The sequence below is a fragment of the Nerophis lumbriciformis genome, linkage group LG16, assembly GCF_033978685.3.
Source record: "Nerophis lumbriciformis linkage group LG16, RoL_Nlum_v2.1, whole genome shotgun sequence".
Classification (NCBI taxonomy): Eukaryota; Metazoa; Chordata; class Actinopteri; order Syngnathiformes; family Syngnathidae; genus Nerophis; species Nerophis lumbriciformis.
The window spans coordinates 32,700,944-32,727,607 of NC_084563.2; the positions used below are offsets into that span (position 1 = coordinate 32,700,944).

General features: G+C 32.8%; 1 protein-coding gene across 3 annotated transcripts in view; it reads right to left on the bottom strand.

Moving 5' to 3' along the window:
* pax5 (paired box 5) overlaps nt 1–26,664 on the bottom strand; it is a 232,053-nt gene that overhangs the window by 27,881 nt on the left and 177,508 nt on the right. For all 3 annotated transcript variants that reach the window (XM_061977033.1, XM_061977032.1, XM_061977034.1), the window contains one exon: nt 8,064–8,165. In XM_061977033.1, the coding sequence (XP_061833017.1) occupies nt 8,064–8,165 (102 nt within the window). The remainder of the gene's footprint in view (nt 1–8,063; nt 8,166–26,664) is intronic.

The following is a 26,664-nucleotide window of genomic DNA, read 5'->3' on the forward strand; positions in this document are numbered from 1 at the left end:
CCCAATAATTTTAGTTGGATTTTTTTTTTAACCATCATTGCTCAAAAAATAACTTTGAAATATTTTTTGGGGAAAATATTGCATATTTTGTGTGTTTACCATAAAAAACAGGGTTGTTGTTTTTTTGACAAAAAGGGCATAAACGTAATTATTTTTTTTACTTTTAATTGAAAGAGTGTTGAGGGTAAAAAAAGAATATATGACTTATTTTGAACAGTTTTATAAATGAGAACTTTCCGGGTCCCCGGGACCTAACTTGAGGGAAGCCCTATAAGCGTTTAAAAAAAAAGAGTAAAAAAAACCTAAAAATAATAATACAACTTATGATCGGCGGATATATCTGAAGTTGATCTAGAGACCTATGTGTTGAAAGTAAAAAAAAATATATATAATAAAAAATGTATGTATTATTTTCTAACATTTTAATGAGTGCTCAAAAAAATAAATGTTGTGAATTATTGACCTACTTTAAGACTCCAAATATTCAATTTAGAAATATTTTGGGGGGAAAATATTGCATATTTTGTGTGTTTACCATTTTTTGACAAAAAGGGCAAAAACGTAATCCTTTTTTTTACTTTTAATTGAAAGAGGGGGGAAAAATGAATTATTTTGAACATTTTTATAAATGAGAACTTTCCGGGTCCCAACTTGAAGGAAGTCTATAAGGGTAAAAAAAAAAAAAAACAACTTAAAAATAATAATAAAACTTATAATCGATGGCTATATCTGAAGTTGATCTAGAGACTTACGTGTTGAAAGTTAAAAAAAAAAAAAAAAAAAAAAATATATATAATAAAAAATGTATGTCTTATTTTTTAACACTTTAATGAGTGGGACCCTTTTGGATCCCCAATAATTTTAGTTGGATTTTTTTTTTAACCATCATTGCTCAAAAAATAACTTTGAAATATTTTTTGGGGAAAATATTGCATATTTTGTGTGTTTACCATAAAAAACAGGGTTGTTGTTTTTTTGACAAAAAGGGCATAAACGTAATTATTTTTTTACTTTTAATTGAAAGACTGTTGAGGGTAAAAAAAGAATATATGAATTATTTTGAACAGTTTTATAAATGAGAACTTTCCGGGTCCCCGGGACCAAACTTGAGGGAAGCCCTATAAGCGTTAAAAAAAAAAAAGTAAAAAAAAGTTAAAAAAAGTAAAAAAAAACTAAAAATAACAATAAAACTTACAATCGACGGATATATCTGAAGTTGATCTAGAGACCTATGTGTTGAAAGTAAAAAAATATATATATAATAAAAAATGTATGTATTATTTTCTAACATTTTAATGAGTGGGACCCTTTTGGATCCCCAAGAATTTTAGTTGGATTTTTTTTAACCATTATTGCTCAAAAAAATAAATGTTGTGAATTATTGACCTACTTTAAGACTCCAAATATTCAATTTAGAAATTTTTTGGGGGGAAAATATTGCATATTTTTTGTGTTTACCATTTTTTGACAAAAAGGGCAAAAACGTAATCCTTTTTTTACTTTTAATTGAAAGAGGGGGAAAAAATGAATTATTTTGAAAATTTTTATAAATGAGAACTTTCCGGGTCCCAACTTGAAGGAAGTCTATAAGGGTTAAAAAAAACAAAACTTAAAAATAATAATAAAACTTATAATCGATGGCTATATCTGAAGTTGATCTAGAGACTTACGTGTTGAAAGTTTAAAAAAAAAAAAAAATATATATATATATATATATATATATATATATAATAAAAAATGTATGTCTTATTTTTTAACACTTTAATGAGTGGGACCCTTTTGGATCCCCAATAATTTTAGTTGGATTTTTTTTTAACCATCATTGCTCAAAAAATAACTTTGAAATATTTTTTGGGGAAAATATTGCATATTTTGTGTGTTTACCATAAAAAACAGGGTTGTTGTTTTTTTGACAAAAAGGGCATAAACGTAATAATTTTTTTACTTTTAATTGAAAGACTGTTGAGGGTAAAAAAAGAATATATTAATTATTTTGAACAGTTTTATAAATGAGAACTTTCCGGGTCCCCGGGACCAAACTTGAGGGAAGCCCTATAAGCGTTAAAAAAAAAAAGAGTAAAAAAAAAGTAAAAAAAAAACGTAAAAATAACAATAAAACTTATAATCGACGGATATATCTGAAGTTGATCTAGAGACCTATGTGTTGAAAGTAAAAAAATATATATATAATAAAAAATGTATGTATTATTTTCTAACATTTTAATGAGTGGGACCCTTTTGGATCCCCAAGAATTTTAGTTGGATTTTTTTTAACCATTATTGCTCAAAAAAATAAATGTTGTTGTGAATTATTGACCTACTTTAAGACTCCAAATATTCAATTTAGAAATTTTTGGGGGGGAAAATATTGCATATTTTTTGTGTTTACCATTTTTTGACAAAAAGGGCAAAAACTTAATCCTTTTTTTACTTTTAATTGAAAGAGGGGGAAAAAATGAATTATTTGAACATTTTTATAAATGAGAACTTTCCGGGTCCCAACTTGAAGGAAGTCTATAAGGGTAAAAAAAAAAAAAAACTTAAAAATAATAATAAAACGTATAATCGATGGCTATATCTGAAGTTGATCTAGAGACTTACGTGTTGAAAGTAAAAAAAAAAAAAAAAAAAAAAAAAAAAATATATATATATATATATAATAAAAAATGTATGTCTTATTTTTTAACACTTTAATGAGTGGGAGGGACCCTTTTGGATCCCCAATAATTTTAGTTGGATTTTTTTTTTAACCATCATTGCTCAAAAAATAACTTTGAAATATTTTTTGTGGAAAATATTGCATATTTTGTGTGTTTACCATAAAAAACAGGGTTGTTGTTTTTTTGACAAAAAAGGGCATAAACGTAATTATTTTTTTTACTTTTAATTGAAAGACTGTTGAGGGGGAAAAAAGAATATATGAATTATTTTGAACAGTTTTATAAATGAGAACTTTCCGGGTCCCCGGGACCTAATTTGAAGGAAGCCCTATAAGGATTAAAAAAATGTATATATTGTATTGATTTTGGATATGAAAAATATGGAAATGACCCCCGCATGCTTTGATTTTCCAGTGAAAAAACACCCTGATTTCCTGGAGCAAAGATGATCTCGGCTGGGATTTTCCAGACAAGACTTTCAGTGTTGAGGAGTTTGTTTGTCTCGTCCTGCTTTGCAAAGTTCTGCTTCCCGCAACCACTAACGTGTGTGTGTGTGTGTGTGTGTGTGTGTGTGTGAGCCCGCCTCTGTCAGGTGGGGTCGGGATGCGGTCTCCATAGCATCCCCGGGCGCCAACATCCTCCCCTTGTCATCGCCGTGGTGACGGCAACATGTCAGCTTGTTTGGGAGACCAAAGGGAGGGGGCGGTAAAGAGGGGAGACGAGGCTCGCGGGTCTCCCTTGTGTAGCGCATGAGTGTCAAGGTCGCACTCTGTCAAAAACAAACACACACTCTCGCCGCACACACACACACACACACGCGCGCGCAAACATAGCGCCAGTGCACACAAATACGCTGTCAAACCTGAGGACGGGATGGGGTGAGCGTACGGGGACAGGGCGACAGGGTTAGCCATCTTTAGACGTGCTGTTCATACACGTCCTCTGAGAGAGAGAGAGAGAGAGAGTGTGTGTGTGTGTGTGTGTGTGTGTGTGTGTTTTCTTGTTTTACTACCCTTCTTGATACATCAAGAAGGAAAAGTCCATATGAGGACCGGTGAACAAGTTCGGACTGAAATCATGGTCCCAATCTAATAGAGAGCCAAATACTGGAATCCGTGAACATTGCTCCAAAGTCAGGCTTTTTTGTTGATGTAATGTGCATACCAAAGTAAACATTGACAGGTGCAAAGGCAGCAATATATGATGAAACAAGCTAAAGAAGGACTTCCCTATTCATCCCCGGAAAAACTCGCCAAGTGAACGGCTGATTTTACGACTTCCGGTGCTGACGTAAGACCACCCGTGTCCCAAATGTGACCATAGGATCAACAAATACACTAACTAAGACTATAGTGGCCATTAACTGTTAGCTTCTACAGCTGGGTTGCCCAAAGTGCGGCACAGGGGCCATCTGTGGTCCGTGACTCCTTTGTCATCGGCCTTAAGCACATTACGAAAAACAAAAAATAAAGATCTCATTTGCACCCCTGGTGGTGAAATCTATCAAAATGAGGGTGGTCCCAAAAAGGAGGGATTTTTCAAATTGACTATGTCGCTTTTAAAAGTGCTCCCCCTCTGGTCAACATATGAAATAAGTGTGTGTAAGAATTTGAAGTGCTCCCTCTCTGGTTAACATATGAAATAACAAGTGTGTGTAAGAAATTGAAGTGCTCCCCCTCTGGTCAACATATGAAATAAGTGTGTGTAAAAATTTGAAGTGCTTCCCCCCCTCTGGTCAACATATGAAATAACAAGTGTGTGTAAAAATTTGAAGTGCTCCCCCCTCTGGTCAACATATAAAATAACAAGTGTGTGTAAGAAATTGAAATGCGCCCCCTTTGGCCAAAATTAATAAAACAAATAAAAATAAATATGTATATGTATATAGAGACATACTGTAATAACTTGAAGTAAATAATGAAGATTTAAAACCAATTACAAACAAAAGAAAAGAAAAAAAAGAACTATAAGCAGTCTTTTTCTCACAATGTGTCGACTTTTTTTGTATAAAATTGGGAACAATTTCTCATATTTTTTCTGTTTCTGTAATATTGCAATATTTTCTCATAAAATTATTACTTTTTAATGCAAAATGGTGACATTTTTCATATACAATTCTGACTTTTATCACAATATTGCAGATTTTTTTGTTGTTCTTGTAAAATAGTGACATTTTTTGAGTAAAATGATGACTTTCATCATCATTTTGCCAATTAAAATTCAGATTATTATTATAATATTGCCAAAATTTTAAAGTGTTCTTATAAAATGTTGAGTTTTGTCGAGTAAAATTACGACTCTTTTCATAAAATTGCCAACATTTTAAGCTTTTCTTGTAAATTTGCGACTTTTATCGAGTACAATTCCAACTTTTATCATAATATTGCACAAATGTTCAGTTTTTCTTGTAAAATTTTGACTTGCGTTGAGTAAAATGACGACTTTTATTATAATACTGCCAAAATGATCAGTTTTACTTGTGAAATTGTGACCTTTTTCTTGTGAAATTCCAACTCATTTTTCAAAACAAACTTTTTTATATTTGCATAGTATGTATATATTATTAATGTTGTCAATACACATCTTTAAAACATCAATTCAACTTATTTATTTTCATTTCTTGTTAGGTTTAAGGTCCACCTAAAATGTCCTGTGCTATTTTGGGTTACTTTCTGTAATTCACACACCTTATGCAAGACAAGAACACATATGTTTTACATGCATTCTAAGTCGTAAAATACAGTTAGTATGAGGTGGCTAACAATGCAGCTAATGTGAATACACAATTGCGTCCATAATGTCCTCTAAAAACATCTGAAAAGCCCCAAAAATACTCTGTTTACATGTCGTAACCTGAATATTAACCACGTATTAGCCATATTGTTATTCTAAGCTGTTATTATAAACTATTTTTAGCGGCTCACTAGCTTACACTGCTACAATTGTCAAAAGTGTACATACACTTGTAAAGAACATAATGTCATGGCTGTCTTGAGTTTCCAATCATTTCTACAACTCTTATTTTTTTGTGATTGGAGCACATACTTGTTGGTCACAAAAAACATTCATGAAGTTTGCTTCTTTTATGAATTTATTATGGGTCTACTGAAAATGTGCTGGGTCAAAAGTATACATACAGCAATGTTAATATTTGCTTACATGTCCCTTGGCAAGTTTACCTGCAAAATTGTTGACCACTCCTCTTGACAAAATTGGTGCAGTTCAGCTAAATTTGTTGGTTTTCTGACATGCACTTGTTTCTTCAGCATTGTCCACACGTTTAAGTCAGGACTTTGGGAAAGGCCATTCTAAAACCTTCATTCTAGCCTGATTTAGCCATTCCTTTACCACTTTTGACGTGTGTTTGGAGGTCATTGTCCTGTTGGAACACCCAACTGCGCCCAAGACCCAACCTCCGGGCTGATGATTTTAGCTTGTCCTGAAGAATTTGGAGGTAATCCTCCTTTTTCATTGTCCCCATTTACTCTCTGTAAAGCACCAGTTCCATTGGCAGCAAAACAGGCCCAGAGCATAATACTACCACCACCATGCTTGACGGTAGGAATGGTGTTCCTGGGATTAGAGGCCTCACCTTTTCTCCTCCAAACATATTGTTGGGTGTTGTGGCCAAACAGCTCCATTTTTGTTTAATCTTTTTCATCAATTTTCCTCCAGAAGGTCTTATCTTTGTCCACGTGACAAAGATAACTTTAGACGAGCCTTAAGGTGTGGCTTCCGGAGCAAGGGCTTCCTTCTTGCATGGTAGCCTCTCAGTCCACGGCGATGCAAAACACGCTGGACTGTGGACACTGACAGCTTCTAATTCATGGCAGACCTACTTTTTGGTGGTTCTCGGTTTGAATCTTGATCATCCTGACCAAATTTCTCTCAGCAGCAGGTGATAACTTGTTTTCTTCCTGATCGTGGCAGTGACAAAACTGTGCCATGCACTTTATACTTACAATTGTCTGCACAGTTGCTCTTGGGACCTAAAGCTGCTTTGAAATGGCTCCAAGTGACTTTCCTGACTTGTTCAAGTCAATGATTAGTTTTTTTCCAGATCTGTGCTGAGTTCCTTTGACTTTCCCATTGTCGTGTTTGTAACCGAGTCTAATGACTGCATCACATGAGCCCTGTTTTAATGGGCTCAGGGGTCATCAATCATAATCACTCACATGAAGTTAATTTGATTCGATTGGAACTTTTCTACATCACCAAAATTGATCATGTATGTTGCTGTATGTATACTTTTGACCCAGCACATTTGCTCACATTTTCAATAGACCCATAATAAATTCATAAAAGAAGCAAACTTCATGAATGTTTTTTGTGACCAACAAGTATGTGCTCCAATCACTACATCACAAAAAAATAAGAAATGATTGGAAACTCAAGACAGCCATGACATGATGTTCTTTACAAGTGTATGTAAACTTTTGACCACGACTGTATATTTGTACATATTATAATAATATAATGGATTTATAATAAGTAATTATTATAATTGGACATTAAGAGTATGTGAAAGTTCAACTTCCCTTTGTGACGACCTCCTTAAAGTTCTTGTAATAAGTCAGAAATATCAAGAAGCTAAAATGCGGCAAACACAGAGTTTTTTGCATTTTTCCCATCATGCATTGCAATGGATTTAAATGGGTGTCATTTTAAATTCTCTACTGAAAAGATAAAATCCACAAAGTTCAGTGAGCATGTTGTGTTACCTGTGACCATGTTTGTAGACTTTTTGTACGGGTTGGCTTTTTCTTTTCTGCGCCATGACTAGGGAAGGTTGTTTGGACGAGTAAATGCTGTGTGTGTCGTTCCTCGAAAGTACGCTGCATGATCACTGGCCTGAGTCACACACGTTGTCCACATGATGGCGACAAATAAGCACCAATCAAACCACCAATTAATTAAATCCCGCGATCCGACCAACTTGGTGCTCCTTCTTCTTCGCTCATTTATCGGTTCACCCGGGTTTTCTCTTCGAATCTTTCCGAGCATTTCTCCGCCGCCTTCCCACTTACACCCGGTGGAAGAAAAAAAAAAAGGCAGAGAAGCCAAGACGGCGGCCGCAGGATTGAAACACAAAAGCGTGCGAGAAGGCGGCGTGGCGGGGAATGAATGAATTAGTCGTGGGTCACTGGTGATTCTCATTAAAAACAAATTACTAATGTTGAGGAGGGACAGCTGTGCTACTGTGGCTGCTTTCTAATGATACACACACACACACACACACACACACACACACACACACACACACACACACACACACACACACACACACACACCCCACTGGGAGCGTTGTCAGTCGCGGCGTTGGCAGACAAGAAAGAGGAAGCGCTAAATAAATATATTGAACACACACACAGTGAGTACTATGAGGTCCATAGCTGCGAGTACCTGGTACCATGCCAGTGAGAGAGGGGGCGGAGTAGCTGCCCTGTCCCGTGGGCGGAACGTGAGGAGGGTAGCCCGGCAGGGTGGTGCTGGCGAGGTCTCGACCTGCGGCGGGGCACAGACAAACAGAAAATGATCAACAACACCCAATGGATGTGATCGACAGTTGGAATAATAATGTACGCAACCCGAATGGAGCCTTCGTAGCAAACCCTGCGCCATGATCAACAACACCCGTCGGATGTGATCGACAGTTGGAATAATAATGTACGCAACCCGAATGGAGCCTTCGTAGCAAACCCTGCGCCATGATCAACAACACCCGTCGGATGTGATCGACAGTTGGAATAATAATGTACGCAACCCAAGTGGAGCCTTCGTAACAATCCTGCACCATGATCAACAACACCCGGCGGATGTGATCGACAGTTGAAATAATAATGTACGCAACCCGAATGGAGCCTTCGTAACAACCCTGCACCATGATCAACAACACCCGGCGGATGTGATCGACAGTTGGAATAATAATGTACGCAACTCGAATGGAGCCTGTTACGTAAGCCGACTTTTGGTACCTGTTTTGGTGTTTGTGGGGTCTGCGTGAGTTTTATCCTCCATACTTCCGGGAAACTTGGCTAATTGCAACACTGCTCAGTGGCCTTGTGGTTAGAGTGTCCACCCTGAGATTTGTTAGGTCGTGAGTTGAAACTCCGGCTGAGCCATACCAAAGACTATAAATGTCAGAATAATTGTATGTAAGTTATCACAAAACTTCCCCGGCGAGGAGACAAAAGCTGTCTTTGATCTTACCAAAAGACCTGTAAAACTCCACTGTGTACGATGGGAAGCGACATGAAGGTGTCGGTTTCTTTGATCTATTGTGATCCACAGGAAGATCTTGTCTTGACCCGAGATCTACAAGACCTGACGCAAGCTCCAGGCATCTTTTCTTTGAACTGTTTTGTGACCGAGTGCAACAGCTTTTTACGACCCCCTGTCCCCTTAGAAACAGCTGTTGCTATGTAATCAGGGAAAGTCCAAATAAAAGAGGAGGCGTGCAACCATTTCGTCAGAGCGTGGTGGAAGACTGTACAAGAGTACATCCCAGGCGTCTCTCCTCATGAGCCAAATTGAATCCTGTCTCTGTTTAATTCCTTGCTTCTTGTCTGTTTAATAGATGTCATCGGGGTTTGACGTAGTTAGCCTGCAGCACAATCATTTTGAGGATTTAATCGGCGAGGGGGAGGCTTTGTTCCCTAGCAAGTCTTTAACTGTGATGAGACTGAAAAAGACGCCAGAGCGAACCTTTAATACAGCAAAGGAGAGGGCGCTACCTGGACACAAGCCTGTGAAGGATCGCCTCACAATGCTCGGTTGTGACTACATGAAGCCACTGGTCTACTCTGAAACCTCAAGAATGCCACAAATATTCCCAGTTAAAGTTATTTTCATCCGTGAACATTGCTCCAAAGTCAGGATTTTTTTTGTTGATTTAATGTGCATACAAAAGTAAACATTGACAGGTGCAAAGGCAGCAATATATGATAAAACAAGCGAAAGAAGGACTTCCCTATTCATCCCCGGAAAAACCCCGCCAGGTGAACGGCTGATTTTACGACTTCCGGTGCTGACGTAAGACCACCCGCGTCCCATATGTGACCATAGGATGAACAAATACACTACGCTACTAAGACTATAGTGGCCATTAACTGTTAGCTTCTACAGCTGGGTTGCCCAAAGTGCGTCACAGGGTACCATCTGTGGTCCCTGACTCCTTTGTCATCGGCCTTAAGCACATTACGAAAAACAAAAAATAGAGATCTCATTTGCACCCCTGGTGGTGAAATCTATCAAAATGAGGGTGGTCCCAAAAAAGGAGGGATTTTTCAAATTGACCGTGAGTCTGTTTTAAAAGTGCTCCCCCTCTGGTCAACATATGAAACAACAAGTGTGTGTAAAAATTTGAAGTGCGCTCCCTCTGGTCAACATATGAAATAACAGGTGTGTGTAAAAATTTGAAGTGCGCCCCCTCTGGTCCACATATGAAATAACAAGTGTGTGTAAAAATTTGAAGTGCGCCCCCTCTGGTCAACATATGAAATAACAAGTGTGTGTAGGAAATTGAAATGCGCCCCCTTTGCCCAAAATTAATTAAAAAATAAATAAATATGTATATAGAGACATACTGTAATAACTTGAAGTAAATAATGAAGATTAAAAAACAATTACAAACAAAAGAAAATTTTAAAAAAGAACTAAAAGCAGTCTTTTTCTCACAAGGTCGACTTTTTTCTTATAAAATTGGGAACAATTTCTCATATTCTTTCTGTTTCGGTAATATTGCAATATTATCTCGTAAAATTATTAATTTTTTATGTAAAATTGTTACTTTTTAATGCAAAATGGTGACATTTGTCATATAAAATTTTGACTTTTATCACAATATTGCAGATTTTTTTGTTGTTCTTGTAAAACGGTGACATTTTTTGAGTAAAATTATGACTTTTGTCATCATTTTGCCAATTAAAATTCCGATTATTATTATAATATTGCCAAAATTTTAAAGTTTTCTTGCAAAGTTGTGACTTTTGTCAAGTTACATTACGACTCTTTTCATAAAATTGCCAACATTTTAAGCTTTTCTTGTAAAATTGCGACTTTTATCGAATACAATTCCAACCTTTATCATAATATAGCACAAATGTTAATTTTTTCTTGTAAAATTGTGACTTGTGTTGAGTAAAATTACGACTTTTATTATGATACTGCTAAAATTCTACGTTTTTCTTGTGAAATTGTGACCTTTTTCTTGTGAAATTCCAACTCATTTTTCACAACAAGCTTTTTTATATGTGCATAGTATGTATATATTATTAATGTTGTCAATACTAATCTTTATATATCTAGAAAGGGTGGTCCTAAAGAGGGAGGCATTTACGAGTGTGTGTGTGTGTGTGTGTGTGTGTGTGTGTGTGTGTGTGTGTGTGTGTGTGTGTGTGTGTGTGTGTGTGTGTGTGTGTGTGTGTGTGTGGAGAGCGAAGCCTCCATTCATCATCATCATCCTCGCACACACATTTATCATCATCATAAAGAGCTCACATGCTAACACCATCAATCCCCAGCACTTAGGCACCACTAACAGGCAGGAGACGGGAAGATATGTAGGAGGTGCGTTTGGTGCAAACACTAGCAAGAATCATAATAGTATGTGTTTAAATATTATTCATGTCCATGCATGACGGCAACGCTATCATAAGTATTTATTGATCATGGCTTAACGACGGCATACGTTTTGGATTCAGCGTTTTCCAGGACAATAATATGTTTGGGAAATACATACAAAAAAAAAAAAAAAGGATATTTGTTTGTATTTGAACTGCTCCATTGAACAACATGCAAAAGCAGGCTCCGTTTGTTACTTTTGACACAGTTTATAATCTCTTATGCAACGTTAATATACATACTAAACCATGTTTAGTATGTATTCTAATATAATATAATATAATGTATATAATTGCATTTTGCTTAAAAAAATCAATAAATTAAAAAATATATAAGTATCTAAATTAGGACAAATAAATATACAGTCGTGGTCAAAATTTTTGTTTTCATCTGACATCACATGGTAAAGATAAGACCTTCTGGAGGAAAGTTCTGCGGTCAGATGAAACAAAAATGGAGCTGTTTGGCCACAATAACCAGCAATATGTTTGGAGGAGAAAAGGTGAGGCCTTTAATCCCAGGAACACCAGGCCTACCGTCAAGCATGGTGGTGGTAGTATTATGCTCTGGGCCTGTTTTGCTGCCAATGGAACTGGTGCTTTACAGAGAGTAAATGGGGACAATGAAAAAGGAGGATTACCTCCAAATTCTTCAGGACAACCTAAAATCATCAGCCCGGAGGTTGGGTTTTGGGCGCAGTTGGGTGTTCCAATAGGACAATGACCCCAAACACACGTCAAAAGTGGTAAAGGAATGGCTAAATCAGGCTAGAATGAAGGTTTTAGAATGGCCTTCCCCAAAACATTAGGAAAACAGATAGATTCTCGACAAAACGTAGGGAAAAAAGATAGATTCTTGACAAAACGTAAGGAAAACTTAATAGATTGTTGACTAAACGTAAAGAATAACATAGATTCTCGAAAAAAACATAAGGAAAACAAATAGATTCTCGACAAAACGTTAGAAAAACAGATGGATTCTCGACAAAACATAAGGAAAACCGATGGATTCTCAACAAAATGTAAAGAAAACAGATAGATTCTCGACAAAACGTTAGGAAAACAGATAGATTCTCGACAAAACGTTAGGAAAACAGATAGATTCTCGACAAAATATTAGGAAAACAGATAGATTCTTGACAAAACGTAAGGAAAAATTAATAGATTCTTGACAAAACAAAGAAAAACAGAGATTCTCAACAAAACGTAAGAAAAACAGATAGATTCTCGACAAAACATAAGGAAATAAGAGATTCTCAACAAAACGTAATGAAAACAGATAGATTCTTGACAAAACATAAGGAAGACAGATAGATTCTCGACAAAACATTAGGAAAACAGATGGATTCACGACAAAACTTAAGGAAAACAGATAGATTCTCAACAAAACATTAAGAAAAAATTAGATTCTCGACAAAACGTAGGGAAAACAGATAGATTCTTGACAAAACGTAAGGAAAAATTAATAGATTCTTGACAAAATGTAAATAATAACATAGATTCTCGAAAAAACATAAGGAAAACAAATAGATTCTCGACAATATGTTAGAAAAACCGATGGATTCTTGACAAAACGTAAGGAAAAATTCATAGATTCTTGACAAAATGTAAATAATGGATAGATTCTCGAAAAAACACAAGGAAAACAAATAGATTCTTGACAAAACGTTAGGAAGACCGATGGATTCTCGACAAAAAATCAGGCTAGAATGAAAGTTTTAGAATGGCCTTCCCAAAGTCCTGACTTGTGGACAATGCTGAAGAAACAAGTCCATGTCAGAAAACCAACACATTTAGCTGAACTGCACCAATTTTGTCAAGAGGAGAGGTCAAAAATTCAAGCAGAAGCTTGTGGATGGCTACCAAAAGCGCCTTATTGCAGGTAAACTTGCCAAGGGACATGTAAGCAAATATTAACATTGCTGTATGTATACTTTTGACCCAGCACATTTGCTCACATTTTCAGTAGACCCATAATAAATTAATAAAAGAAGCAAACTTCATGAATATTTTTTGTGACCAACAAGTATGTGCTCCAATCACTCTATCACAAAAACACATGGACTTGATAGAAAAAAAAAATATAAGTCTAAACTTAGGATAAATAAACAAATATGATTGCATTTTGGCGTGGCGCAGTGGAAGAATGGCCGTGCGCGGCCCGAGGGTCCCTGGTTCAATCCCCACCTAGTACCAACCTCGTCATGTCCGTTGTGTCCTGAGCAAGACACTTCACCCTTGCTCCTGATGGGTGCTGGTTAGCGCCTTGCATGGCAGCTCCCTCCATCAGTGTGTGAATGTGTGTGTGAATGGGTAAATGTGGAAGTAGTGTCAAAGCGCTTTGAGTACCTTGAAGGTAGAAAAGCGCTATACAAGTACAACCCATATAAATAAAAAAGAAAAACAAGTATCTAAACCTAGGAGAAATAAATATAATGTATATGATTGCATTTTGTATAAAAATATAGGAGTAAAAAAATATAGAAGTATCTAAACCGAGGACAAATATATATGATTGCATTTTGTTTAAAAATCAATGAATACAAAAAATATATAATTATCTAAACTTAAGAGAAACAAATATAATTAAATTTTGTTTAAAAATCTATAAGTAAAAAAAATATAAGTAACTAAACTTAAGATAAATAAATAAATATGATTGCATTTTGTTTGAAAATCACTAAATAAAAAAACACAAGTATCCAAACCGAGGACAAAGAAATATATATGATTGCATTTTGTTTAAAAATCAATGAATACAACAAATATATAATTATCTAAACTTAGGAGAAACAAATAATTAAATTTTGTTTAAAAATCTATAAGTAAAAAAAAATGTATATATAAGTAACTAAACTTAAGATAAATAAATAAATTTGATTGCATTTTGTATAAAAGTCAATGAATAAAAAAGAAAAATATGTAAGTGTCTAAACTTAAGATAAATAAACAAATATGATTGTATTTTGTTTAAAAATCACTAAATAAAAAAGAAAAACACAAGTATCTAAACCTTGGAGAAATAAATGTAATGTATATGATAGCATTTTGTTTAAAATCAATGAGTAAAAAAATATATAAGTGTCTAAACCGAGGACAAATAAATATATATGATTGCATTTTGTTTAAAAAGGAATGAATACAACAAATATATAATTATCTAAACTTAGGAGAAACAAATATAATTACATTTTGTTTAAAAATTTATAAGTAAAAAAAATATATGTATAAGTAACTAAACTTAAGATAAATAAATAAATATGGTTGCATTTTGTATAAAAGACAATGAATAAAAAATAAAAAATATATGAGTGTCTAAACTTAAGATAAATAAATAAATATGATTGTATTTTGTTTAAAAATCACTAAATAAAAAAAGAAAACACCAGTATCTACACCTAGGAGAAATAAATATAATATATATGATTGCATTTTGTTTAAAAATCAATGAGTAAAAAAATATAAAAGTATCTAAACTGAGGACAAATAAATGCATATGATTGCATTTTGTTTAGAAATCAATGAGTAAAAAAATATAAAAGTATCTAAACCGAGGACAAATAAATATATATGATTGCATTTTGTTTAGAAATCAATTAATACAACAAATATATAATTATCTAAACATAGGAGAAACAAATATAATTAAATTTTGTTTAAAAATCTATAAGTAAAAAAATATATATATAAGTAACTAAACATAAGATAAATAAATAATTATGATTGCATTTTGTATAAAAGACAATGAATAAAAAATGAAAAATATATAAGTGTCCAAACATAAGATAAAAAAATATGATTGTATTTTATTTAAAAATCACTAAATAAAAAAGAAAAACAAGTATCTAAACCGAGGAGAAATAAATATAATGTATATGATTGCATTTTGTTTAGAAATCAATGAGTAATAAATATATATAAGTATCTAAACCGAGGACAAATAAATATATATGATTGCATTTTATTTTAAAAATAAATACAAAAAATATATAGTTATCCAAACTTAAGAGAAACAAATATAATTAAATTTTGTTTAAAAATCTATAAGTAAAAAAATATATATATAAGCAACTAAACTTAAGATAAATAAATAAATGTGATTGCATTTTGTATAGTACACAATGAATAAAAAAGAACAAATATATAAGTGTCTAAACTTAAGATAAATAAATAAATATGATTGTATTTTGTTTAAAAATCACAAAATAAAAAAGAAAAACACCAGTATCTAACCTAGGAGAAATAAATATAATGTATATGATTGCATTTTGTTTAGAAATCAATGAGTAAAAAATATATAAGTATCTAAACCAAGGACAAATAAATATATATGATTGCATTTTGTTTAAAAATCAATAAATACAACAAATATATAATTATCTAAACTTAGGAGAAACAAATATAATTAAATTTTGTTTAAAAATCTATAAGTAAAAAAATATATAAGTAACTAAACTTAAGATAAATAAATATGATTGCATTTTGTATAAAAGACAATGAATAAAAAAAGAAAAAATACATAAGTGTCTAAACTTAAGATAAATAAATAAATAAATATGCTTGTATTTTGTTTAAAAATCACTAAATAAAAAAGAAAAACACCAGTATCTAAACTTAGGAGAAATAAATGTAATGTATATGATTGCATTTTGTTTAGAAATCAATGAATACAAAACATATATAAATAAACTTAAGAGAAACAAATATGATTAAATTTTGTTTAAAAATAAATAAATAAAAAAGAAAATATATATGAGTAACTAAACTTAAAATAAATTATTGCATTTTGTATAAAAGGCAATTAATAAAAAAGAAAAAAATATACGTATCTACACTTAAGAGAAATAAATAAATATTGCATTTTATTGAAAAATCAATGAATAAAAAAAAAAGTGACTAAACTTAAGAGGAATAAATAAATATTAAAATAGTAGGTGGAATACAAACCCCAAACCAGTGAAGTTGTAACTATGTGTAAATGGTTAATAAAAACAGAGAACAATGATTTTCAAATCCTTTTCAACTTATATTCAATTGAATAGACTGCAAAGACAGGATATTTCATGTCCACACTGGAAAACTTGGTTATTTTTGCAAATATTAGCTCATTTGGAATTTGATGCCTGCAACTTGTTTCAAAAAAGCTGGCACAAGTGGCAAAAAAGACAGATACAGTTGAGGAATGCTCATCAAACACTTATTCGGAACATGTCACAGGTGAACAGGCTAATTGGGAACAGGTGGGTGCCATGGTTGGGTATAAAAGCAGCTTCCGTGAAATGCTCAGTCATTCACAAACAAGGATGGGGCGAGGGTCACCACTTTGTCAACAAATGCCTGAGCAAATTGTTTAAGAACAACATTTCTCAACAAGCTATTGCAAGGAATTTAAAGATTTCACCATCTACGGTCCGTGATATCATCAAAAGGTTCAGAGAATCTGGAGAAATCACTGCACGTAAGCCATGATATTACGGACCTTCCATCCCTCAGGCATCAAAAAGCGACATCAGTGTGTAAAGGATATCACCACATGAACACTTCAGAAAACTTTTGTCAGTAACTACAGTTTTTCGCTACATCTGTAAATGCAATATAAAACTCTACTATGCAAAGCGAAAGATCAACAACACCCAGAACCGCCGCACCTCTTTTAAGATGTGGTCTGACGGGTCCACATTTCAAATTTTTTGGGGAAACTGTGGACGTCGTGTCCTCCGGACCAAAGAGGAAAAGAACCAGTGTTCTAGGCGCAAAGTGTAAAAGCCAGCATGTGTGATGGTATGGGGGTGTATTAGAGCCCAAGACATGGGTAACTTACACATCTGTGAAGGCACCATTAATGCTGAAAGGTACATACATGTTTTTGCCATCCAAGCAACGTTATCATGGACGCCCCTGCTTATTTCAGCAAGACGATGCCAAGCCACGTGTTACAACAGCGTGGCTTCATAGTAAAAGAGTGCAGGTACTAGACTGGCCTGCCTGTAGTCCAGACCTGTCTCCCATTGAAAATACACTGTGCATGAGTTTGAGTTGTAATTGCTTCCTGCTAAGCTAACCTTGCCTAGTCTTCCTGCTGGATCCTCCGTCAGCCCCCCCCCCGTTCTCGCCGCCGTCTGGCCGCAGCAAAGTTCTTCTCCGTGTTTTTTGGCGACAGTGAGGCATTAGTGCAGGCGGACTGCTCATCCGCTCAGGGTCAGTGCACAGGGCAGCAAGATGGAGTCTCTCCAGTGGACTTGGAGGGGCACACACTAACACGTCTTTGTGTGGGAGGACGCCCTTGTTGTCCACGGCGTCCTCTGCAGTGGACGTTTGGGTCTCGCATTGCTGAGATGTTTGTTTTCCTGAAATTCGGAACTCATCAAAAACAAATGTCCACTGCAGAGGACGCTGGTTGTTAGGAGAATATTGTTTTTGTTTTGTTTTGGGGATTCATAAACAAAGTAAAGCACTCCTGTCAAATATAAGATCTTTGACTGGCATTTTTCCCTACATCCTTAAACAGCAAAGCACTCCTGTCGTATATAAGATCTTTGACTAGCATTTTTGTAATAGATCCATAAACAAACAGTAAAACACTCCTGTCGTATATAAGATCTTTGACTAGCATTTTTGTCATAGATCCATAAACAAACAGTAAAACACTCCTGTCGTATATAAGATCTTTGAATAGCATTTTTCCCCCTACATCCATAAACAAACAGCAAATCACTCCTGTCAAATATAAGATCTTTGACTAGCATTTTCCCTAAATCCATAAACAAACAGCAAAGCAGTCCTGTCAAATATAAGATCTTTGACTAGCATTCTTGGCGTGAATCTATAAACAAACAGTAAAACACTCCTGTCACATATAAGATCTGTGATTAGCATTTTTGTCATAGATCCATAAACAAACAGCAAAGCACTCCTGCCATATATAAGATCTTTGACTAGCATTCTTGGCATATATCCATAAACAAACAGTAAAACACTCCTGTCATATATAAGATCTTTGACTAGCATTTTTGTCATAGATCCATAAACAAACAGTAAAGCACTCCTGCCATATATAAGATCTTTGACTAGCATTATTGTCATAGATCCATAAACAAACAGTAAAACACTCCTGTCATATATAAGATCTTTGACTAGCATTTTTGTCATAGATCCATAAACAAACAGTAAAGCACTCCTGCCATATATAAGATCTTTGACTAGCATTATTGTCATAGATCCATAAACAAACAGTAAAACACTCCTGTCATATATAAGATCTTTGACTAGCATATTTTCCCCTAAATCCACAAACAAACAGCAACGAACTCCTGCCATGTATAACATCTTTGACTAGCATTTTTGTCATAGATCCATAAACAAACAGTAAAGCACTCCTGTCATATATAAGATCTTTGACTTGCATTTTTTGTCATTGATCCATAAAAAAACGGCAAAGCACTCCTGTCATATATAAGATCTTTGACTAGCATTTTTGTCATAGATTCATAAACAAACAGTAAAGCACTCCTGCCATATATAAGATGTTTGACTAACATTCGTGTCATAGATCCATAAACAAAACACTCCTGTCGTATATAAGATCTTTGACTAGCATTTTTTTCATAGATCCATAAACAAACAGCAAAGCACTCCTGTCAAATACAAGATCTTTGACTAGCATTTTCCCTAAATCCATAAACAAACAGCATAGCACTCCTGCCATATATAAGATATTTGACTAGCATTATTGTCATAGATCCATAAACAAACCGCAAAGCGCTCCTGTCATATATAAGATCTTTGACTAGCATTATTGTCATAGATCCATAAACAAACAGCAAAACGCTCTTGTCTTGTATTAGATCTTTGACTAGCATTTTTGTGAAAGATCCATGAACAAACAGCAAAGCACTCCTGTTATATATAAGATCTTTGACTAGCATTTTTGGCATAGATCCATAAACAAACAGCAAAGCGCTCATGCCATTAATAAGATCTTTGAATAGCATTTTTTGTTATAGATCCATAACAAACAGCAAAGCGCTCTTGTCTTGTATTAGATCTTTGACTAGCATTTTTCTCAGATCCATAAACAAACAGCAAAGTGCTCCTTTCATGTAAAAGATCTTTGACTAACTTTTTGTTGTCATAAATCCACTGAAAGACATCAAAGAGCTCCTGTCTTGCAGTAGATCTTTGACTAGCATTTTTCTTGAAGATCCATAAAAAACAGCAAAGTGCTCCTGTCATATATAAGATCTTTGACTTGCATTTTCTCGTAGATTCATAAAAAAACAGCAAAGCGCTCCTGTCATATATAAGATCTTTGACTTGCATTTTCTCGTAGATCCATGAAAAAAATCAGCAAAGCGCTCCTTTCATATATAAGATTTTTGACTAGCATTTTTGTCATAGATCCATAAACAAACAGCAAAGCGCTCCTGTCATATATAAGATCTTGGACGAGCATTTTTGTCATAGATCCATAGAAAGACAGCAAAGAGCTATTGTCTTATATTAGATCTTTGACTAGCATTTTTCTTGTAGATCCATAAACAAACAGCAAAACGCTCCTGTCATATATAAGATCTTTGACTTGCATTTTCTCGTAAATCCGTAAAAAAACAGCAAAGCGCTCTTGTCATATATAAGATCTTTGACTGGCATTTCTGTCATAGATCCATAAAAAAAGCAAAGCGCTCTTGTCTTACATTAGAACTTTGACTAGCATTTTTCTCATAGATCCATTAACAAACAGCAAAGTGCTCCTTTCATGTAAAAGATCTTTGACAAACTTTTTTTGTCATAGATCCATAGAAAGACAGCAAAGAGCTCCTGTCATATATAAGATCTTTGATTAGCATTTTAGTCATAGATCCATAAACAAACAGCAAAGCACTCCTGTCGTGTATAAGATCTTTGACTAGCATTTTTGTTATAGATCCATAAACAAACAACAAAGCACTTCTGTCATATATAAGATCTTTGACTCGCATTTTTGTGAAAGATCCATAAACAAACAGCAAAGCACTCCTGTCATATATAAGATCTTTGACTAGCATTTTTCTTGTGGCTCCTTAAATAAAACAGCAAAGCATTCCTGACATTTATAAGATCTTGAACTAGCATTTTGTCCTAGCATAGCTCCATAATAAATGTGCTGATGTGGTGTAATAAAATGGGGACCAGAAATAGACAAGAGGAATATTGAGAAGACTTATGGGGTGCACTGACGTGTCCTCCCTCTAGAGGGAGCTCCATTCACAATGAATGTTATGCATAATATTCCAAATGTGTGCGTATGAAAATGTGAGTTTGCGTGCAGAAGCAGAAGTAATTTCTTCTCCGGCAGGTAAAATTCCTCAGAGGTTTGCAGACGGCCAAAAGGAGCCAATTGCCGAGTATCTCTCTCTCCCAGGGCCCCCACCTGTCCATGCTGAGACTACATCAAAAATACTCAACAACACCCGAATCGTGTCATACTCTCCCTTCATGACACGACTGTACCGTGTTTATTGTGGGAATCTATGGGCACTGATGGACTTAGTTCCATTCTTGGGAGGGTAACGATTTGATTCAGAATTGATTCAAAATAAAACTTTTTCAATAACATTGGGTGCCAGTTCTATGATTAACTACATTCCTCCATAAAATATATAAACAGTTCTGATCATGATTATAAGAAAACTAGTTTTGTATAATAAAATTCTACCCAAACATTTAATAGAGTGGCTGGAAAGGACAGATTTTTTTTGGGGAAAAATATATAATAAAAAACAAATATATATATAATATTGTGTATAAGGAGAATGCACAGTGTTAATATAATATTGTGTATAAGGAGAATGCACAGTGTTAATATAATATTGTGTATAAGGAGAATGCACAGTGTTAATATATGTGTATAAGGAGAATGTAGAGTGTTAATATAATGTGTATAAGGAGAATGTACAGTGTTAATATAATATTGTGTATAAAGAGAATGCACAGTGTTAATATAATAGTGTATAAGGAGAATGTACAGTGTTAATATAATATTGTGTATAAGGAGAATGTACAGTGTTAATATAATATTGTGTATAAGGAGATTGTAGAGTGTTAATATATGTGTATAAGGAGAATGTAGAGTGTTAATATATGTGTATAAGGAGAATGTAGAGTGTTAATATATGTGTAAAAGGAGAATGTACAGTGTTAATATATGTGTATAAGGAGAATGTACAGTGTTAATATAATATTGTGTACAAGGAGAATGTACAGTGTTAATATAATATTGTGTATAAGGAGAATGTAGTGTTAATATAATATTGTGTATAAGGAGAATGTAGAGTGTTAATATATGTGTAAAAGGAGAATGTACAGTGTTAATATATGTGTATAAAGAGAATGTACAGTGTTAATATATGTGTATAAGGAGAATGTACAGTGTTAATATAATATTGTGTATAAGGAGAATGTACAGTGTTAATATATTGTATGTGTATATGGAGAATGTAGAGTGTTAATATAATATTGTGTATAAGGAGAATGTACAGTGTTAATATAATATTGTGTATAAGGAGAATGTAGAGTGTTAATATAATATTGTGTATAAGGAGAATGTACAGTGTTAATATAATATTGTGTATAAGGAGAATGTAGAGTGTTAATATATGTGTATAAGGAGAATGTAGAGTGTTAATATATGTGTATAAGGAGAATGTACAGTGTTAATATTATATTGTGTATAAGGCGGATTAGAGTGTTAATATAATATTGTGTATAAGGAGAATGTACAGTGTTAATATAATATTGTGTATAAGGAGATTGTAGAGTGTTAATATATGTGTATAAGGAGAATGTAGAGTGTTAATATATGTGTATAAGGAGAATGTAGAGTGTTAATATAATATTGTGTATAAGGAGAATGTACAGTGTTAATATATGTGTATAAGGAGAATGTACAGTGTTTTAATATAATATCATTGTGTATAAGGAGAACGTACAGTGTTAATATATGTGTATAAGGAGAATGTAGAGTGTTAATATAATATATGTGTATAAGGAGAATGTAGAGTGTTAATATATGTGTATAAGGAGAATGTACATTGTTAATATATGTGTATAAAGAGAATGTACAGTGTTAATATAATATCATTGTGTATAAGGAGAACGTACAGTGTTAATATATGTGTATAAGGAGAATGTACAGTGTTAATATAATATCATTGTGTATAAGGAGAATGTACAGTGTTAATATATGTGTATAAGGAGAATGTAGAGTGTTAATATAATATTGTGTATAAGGAGAATGTAGAGTGTTAATATAATATCATTGTGTATAAGGAGAATGTAGAGTGTTAATATATGTGTATAAGGAGAATGTACAGTGTTAATATAATATCATTGTGTATAAGGAGAATGTACAGTGTTAATATATGTGTATAAGGAGAATGTAGAGTGTTAATATAATATTGTGTATAAGGAGAATGTAGAGTGTTAATATAATATCATTGTGTATAAGGAGAATGTAGAGTGTTAATATATGTGTATAAGGAGAATGTAGAGTGTTAATATAATATTGTGTATAAGGAGAATGTAGAGTGTTAATATAATATTATGTATAAGGAGAATGTAGAGAGTTAATATAATATTGTGTATAAGGAGAATGTAGAGTGTTAATATATGTGTATAAGGAGAATGTAGAGTGTTAATATATGTGTATAAGGAGAATGTAGAGTGTTAATATAATATTGTGTATAAGGAGAATGTAGAGTGTTAATATATGTGTATAAGGAGAATGTAGAGTGTTAATATATGTGTATAAGGAGAATGTAGAGTGTTAATATAATATTGTGTATAAGGAGAATGTAGAGTGTTAATATAATAGAGTATAAGGAGAATGTAGCGTGTTAATATGATATTGTGTATAAGGAGAATGTAGAGTGTTAATATATGTGTATAAGGAGAATGTAGAGTGTTAATATATGTGTATAAGGAGAATGTAGAGTGTTAATATAATATTGTGTATAAGGAGAATGTAGAGTGTTAATATTATAAGGAGAATGTAGAGTGTTAATATATGTGTATAAGGAGAATGTAGAGTGTTGATATAATATTGTGTATAAGGAGAATGTAGAGTGTTAATATACTATTGTGTATAAGGAGAATGTAGAGTGTTAATATAATAGTGTATAAGGAGAATGTAGCGTGTTAATATGATATTGTGTATAAGGAGAATGTAGAGTGTTAATATATGTGTATAAGGAGAATGTAGAGTGTTAATATATGTGTATAAGGAGAATGTACAGTGTTAATATAATATTGTGTATAAGGAGAATGTAGAGTGTTGATATAATATTGTGTATAAGGAGAATGTACAGTGTTAATATATGTGTATAAGGAGAATGTACAGTGTTAATATATGTATAAAAGGAGAATGTACAGTGTTAATATAATATTGTGTATAAGGAGAATGTACAGTGTTAATATAATATATGTGTATAAGGCGAATGTACAGTGTTAATATAATATTGTGTATAAGGAGAATGTACAGTGTTAATATAATATCATGTATAAGGAGAATGTAGTGTTAATATAATATGTGTATAAGGAGAATGTAGAGTGTTAATATATGTGTATAAGGAGAATGTACAGAGTTAATATAATATCATTGTGTATAAGGAGAACGTACAGTGTTAATATATGTGTATAAAGAGAATGTACAGTGTTAATATAATATCATTGTGTATAAGGAGAACGTACAGTGTTAATATATGTGTATAAAGAGAATGTAGAGTGTTAATATAATATTGTGTATAAGGAGAATGTAGAGTGTTAATATATGTGTATAAGGAGAATATAGAGTGTTAATATATGTGTATAATGAGAATGTAGAGTGTTAATATAATATTGTGTATAAGGAGAATGTAGAGTGTTAATATAATATTGTGTATAAGGAGAATGTACAGTGTTAATATAATATTGTGTATAAGGAGAATGTAGAGTGTTAATATAATATTGTGTATAAGGAGAATGTACAGTGTTAATATAATATTGTGTATAAGGAGAATGTAGAGTGTTAATATAATATTGTGTATAAGGAGAATGTACAGTGTTAATATAATATTGTGTATAAGGAGAATGTAGAGTGTTAATATATGTGTATAAGGAGAATGTAGAGTGTTAATATATGTGTATAAGGAGAATGTACAGTGTTAATATTATATTGTGTATAAGGCGGATTAGAGTGTTAATATAATATTGTGTATAAGGAGAATGTACAGTGTTAATATAATATTGTGTATAAGGAGATTGTAGAGTGTTAATATATGTGTATAAGGAGAATGTAGAGTGTTAATATATGTGTATAAGGAGAATGTAGAGTGTTAATATAATATTGTGTATAAGGAGAATGTACAGTGTTAATATATGTGTATAAGGAGAATGTACAGTGTTTTAATATAATATCATTGTGTATAAGGAGAACGTACAGTGTTAATATATGTGTATAAGGAGAATGTAGAGTGTTAATATAATATATGTGTATAAGGAGAATGTAGAGTGTTAATATATGTGTATAAGGAGAATGTACATTGTTAATATATGTGTATAAAGAGAATGTACAGTGTTAATATAATATCATTGTGTATAAGGAGAACGTACAGTGTTAATATATGTGTATAAGGAGAATGTACAGTGTTAATATAATATCATTGTGTATAAGGAGAATGTACAGTGTTAATATATGTGTATAAGGAGAATGTAGAGTGTTAATATAATATTGTGTATAAGGAGAATGTAGAGTGTTAATATAATATCATTGTGTATAAGGAGAATGTAGAGTGTTAATATATGTGTATAAGGAGAATGTAGAGTGTTAATATAATATTGTGTATAAGGAGAATGTAGAGTGTTAATATAATATTATGTATAAGGAGAATGTAGAGAGTTAATATAATATTGTGTATAAGGAGAATGTAGAGTGTTAATATATGTGTATAAGGAGAATGTAGAGTGTTAATATATGTGTATAAGGAGAATGTAGAGTGTTAATATAATATTGTGTATAAGGAGAATGTAGAGTGTTAATATATGTGTATAAGGAGAATGTAGAGTGTTAATATATGTGTATAAGGAGAATGTAGAGTGTTAATATAATATTGTGTATAAGGAGAATGTAGAGTGTTAATATAATAGAGTATAAGGAGAATGTAGCGTGTTAATATGATATTGTGTATAAGGAGAATGTAGAGTGTTAATATATGTGTATAAGGAGAATGTAGAGTGTTAATATATGTGTATAAGGAGAATGTAGAGTGTTAATATAATATTGTGTATAAGGAGAATGTAGAGTGTTAATATATGTGTATAAGGAGAATGTAGAGTGTTAATATATGTGTATAAGGAGAATGTAGAGTGTTGATATAATATTGTGTATAAGGAGAATGTAGAGTGTTAATATAATATTGTGTATAAGGAGAATGTAGAGTGTTAATATAATAGTGTATAAGGAGAATGTAGCGTGTTAATATGTTATTGTGTATAAGGAGAATGTAGAGTGTTAATATATGTGTATAAGGAGAATGTAGAGTGTTAATATATGTGTATAAGGAGAATGTACAGTGTTAATATAATATTGTGTATAAGGAGAATGTAGACTGTTGATATAATATTGTGTATAAGGAGAATGTACAGTGTTAATATATGTGTATAAGGAGAATGTACAGTGTTAATATATGTATAAAAGGAGAATGTACAGTGTTAATATAATATTGTGTATAAGGAGAATGTACAGTGTTAATATAATATATGTGTATAAGGCGAATGTACAGTGTTAATATAATATTGTGTATAAGGAGAATGTACAGTGTTAATATAATATCATGTATAAGGAGAATGTAGTGTTAATATAATATGTGTATAAGGAGAATGTAGAGTGTTAATATATGTGTATAAGGAGAATGTACAGTGTTAATATAATATCATTGTGTATAAGGAGAACGTACAGTGTTAATATATGTGTATAAAGAGAATGTACAGTGTTAATATAATATCATTGTGTATAAGGAGAACGTACAGTGTTAATATATGTGTATAAAGAGAATGTAGAGTGTTAATATAATATTGTGTATAAGGAGAATGTAGAGTGTTAATATATGTGTATAAGGAGAATATAGAGTGTTAATATATGTGTATAATGAGAATGTAGAGTGTTAATATAATATTGTGTATAAGGAGAATGTAGAGTGTTAATATAATATTGTGTATAAGGAGAATGTACAGTGTTAATATAATATTGTGTATAAGGAGAATGTAGAGTGTTAATATAATATTGTGTATAAGGAGAATGTACAGTGTTAATATAATATTGTGTATAAGGAGAATGTAGAGTGTTAATATATGTGTATAAGGAGAATGTA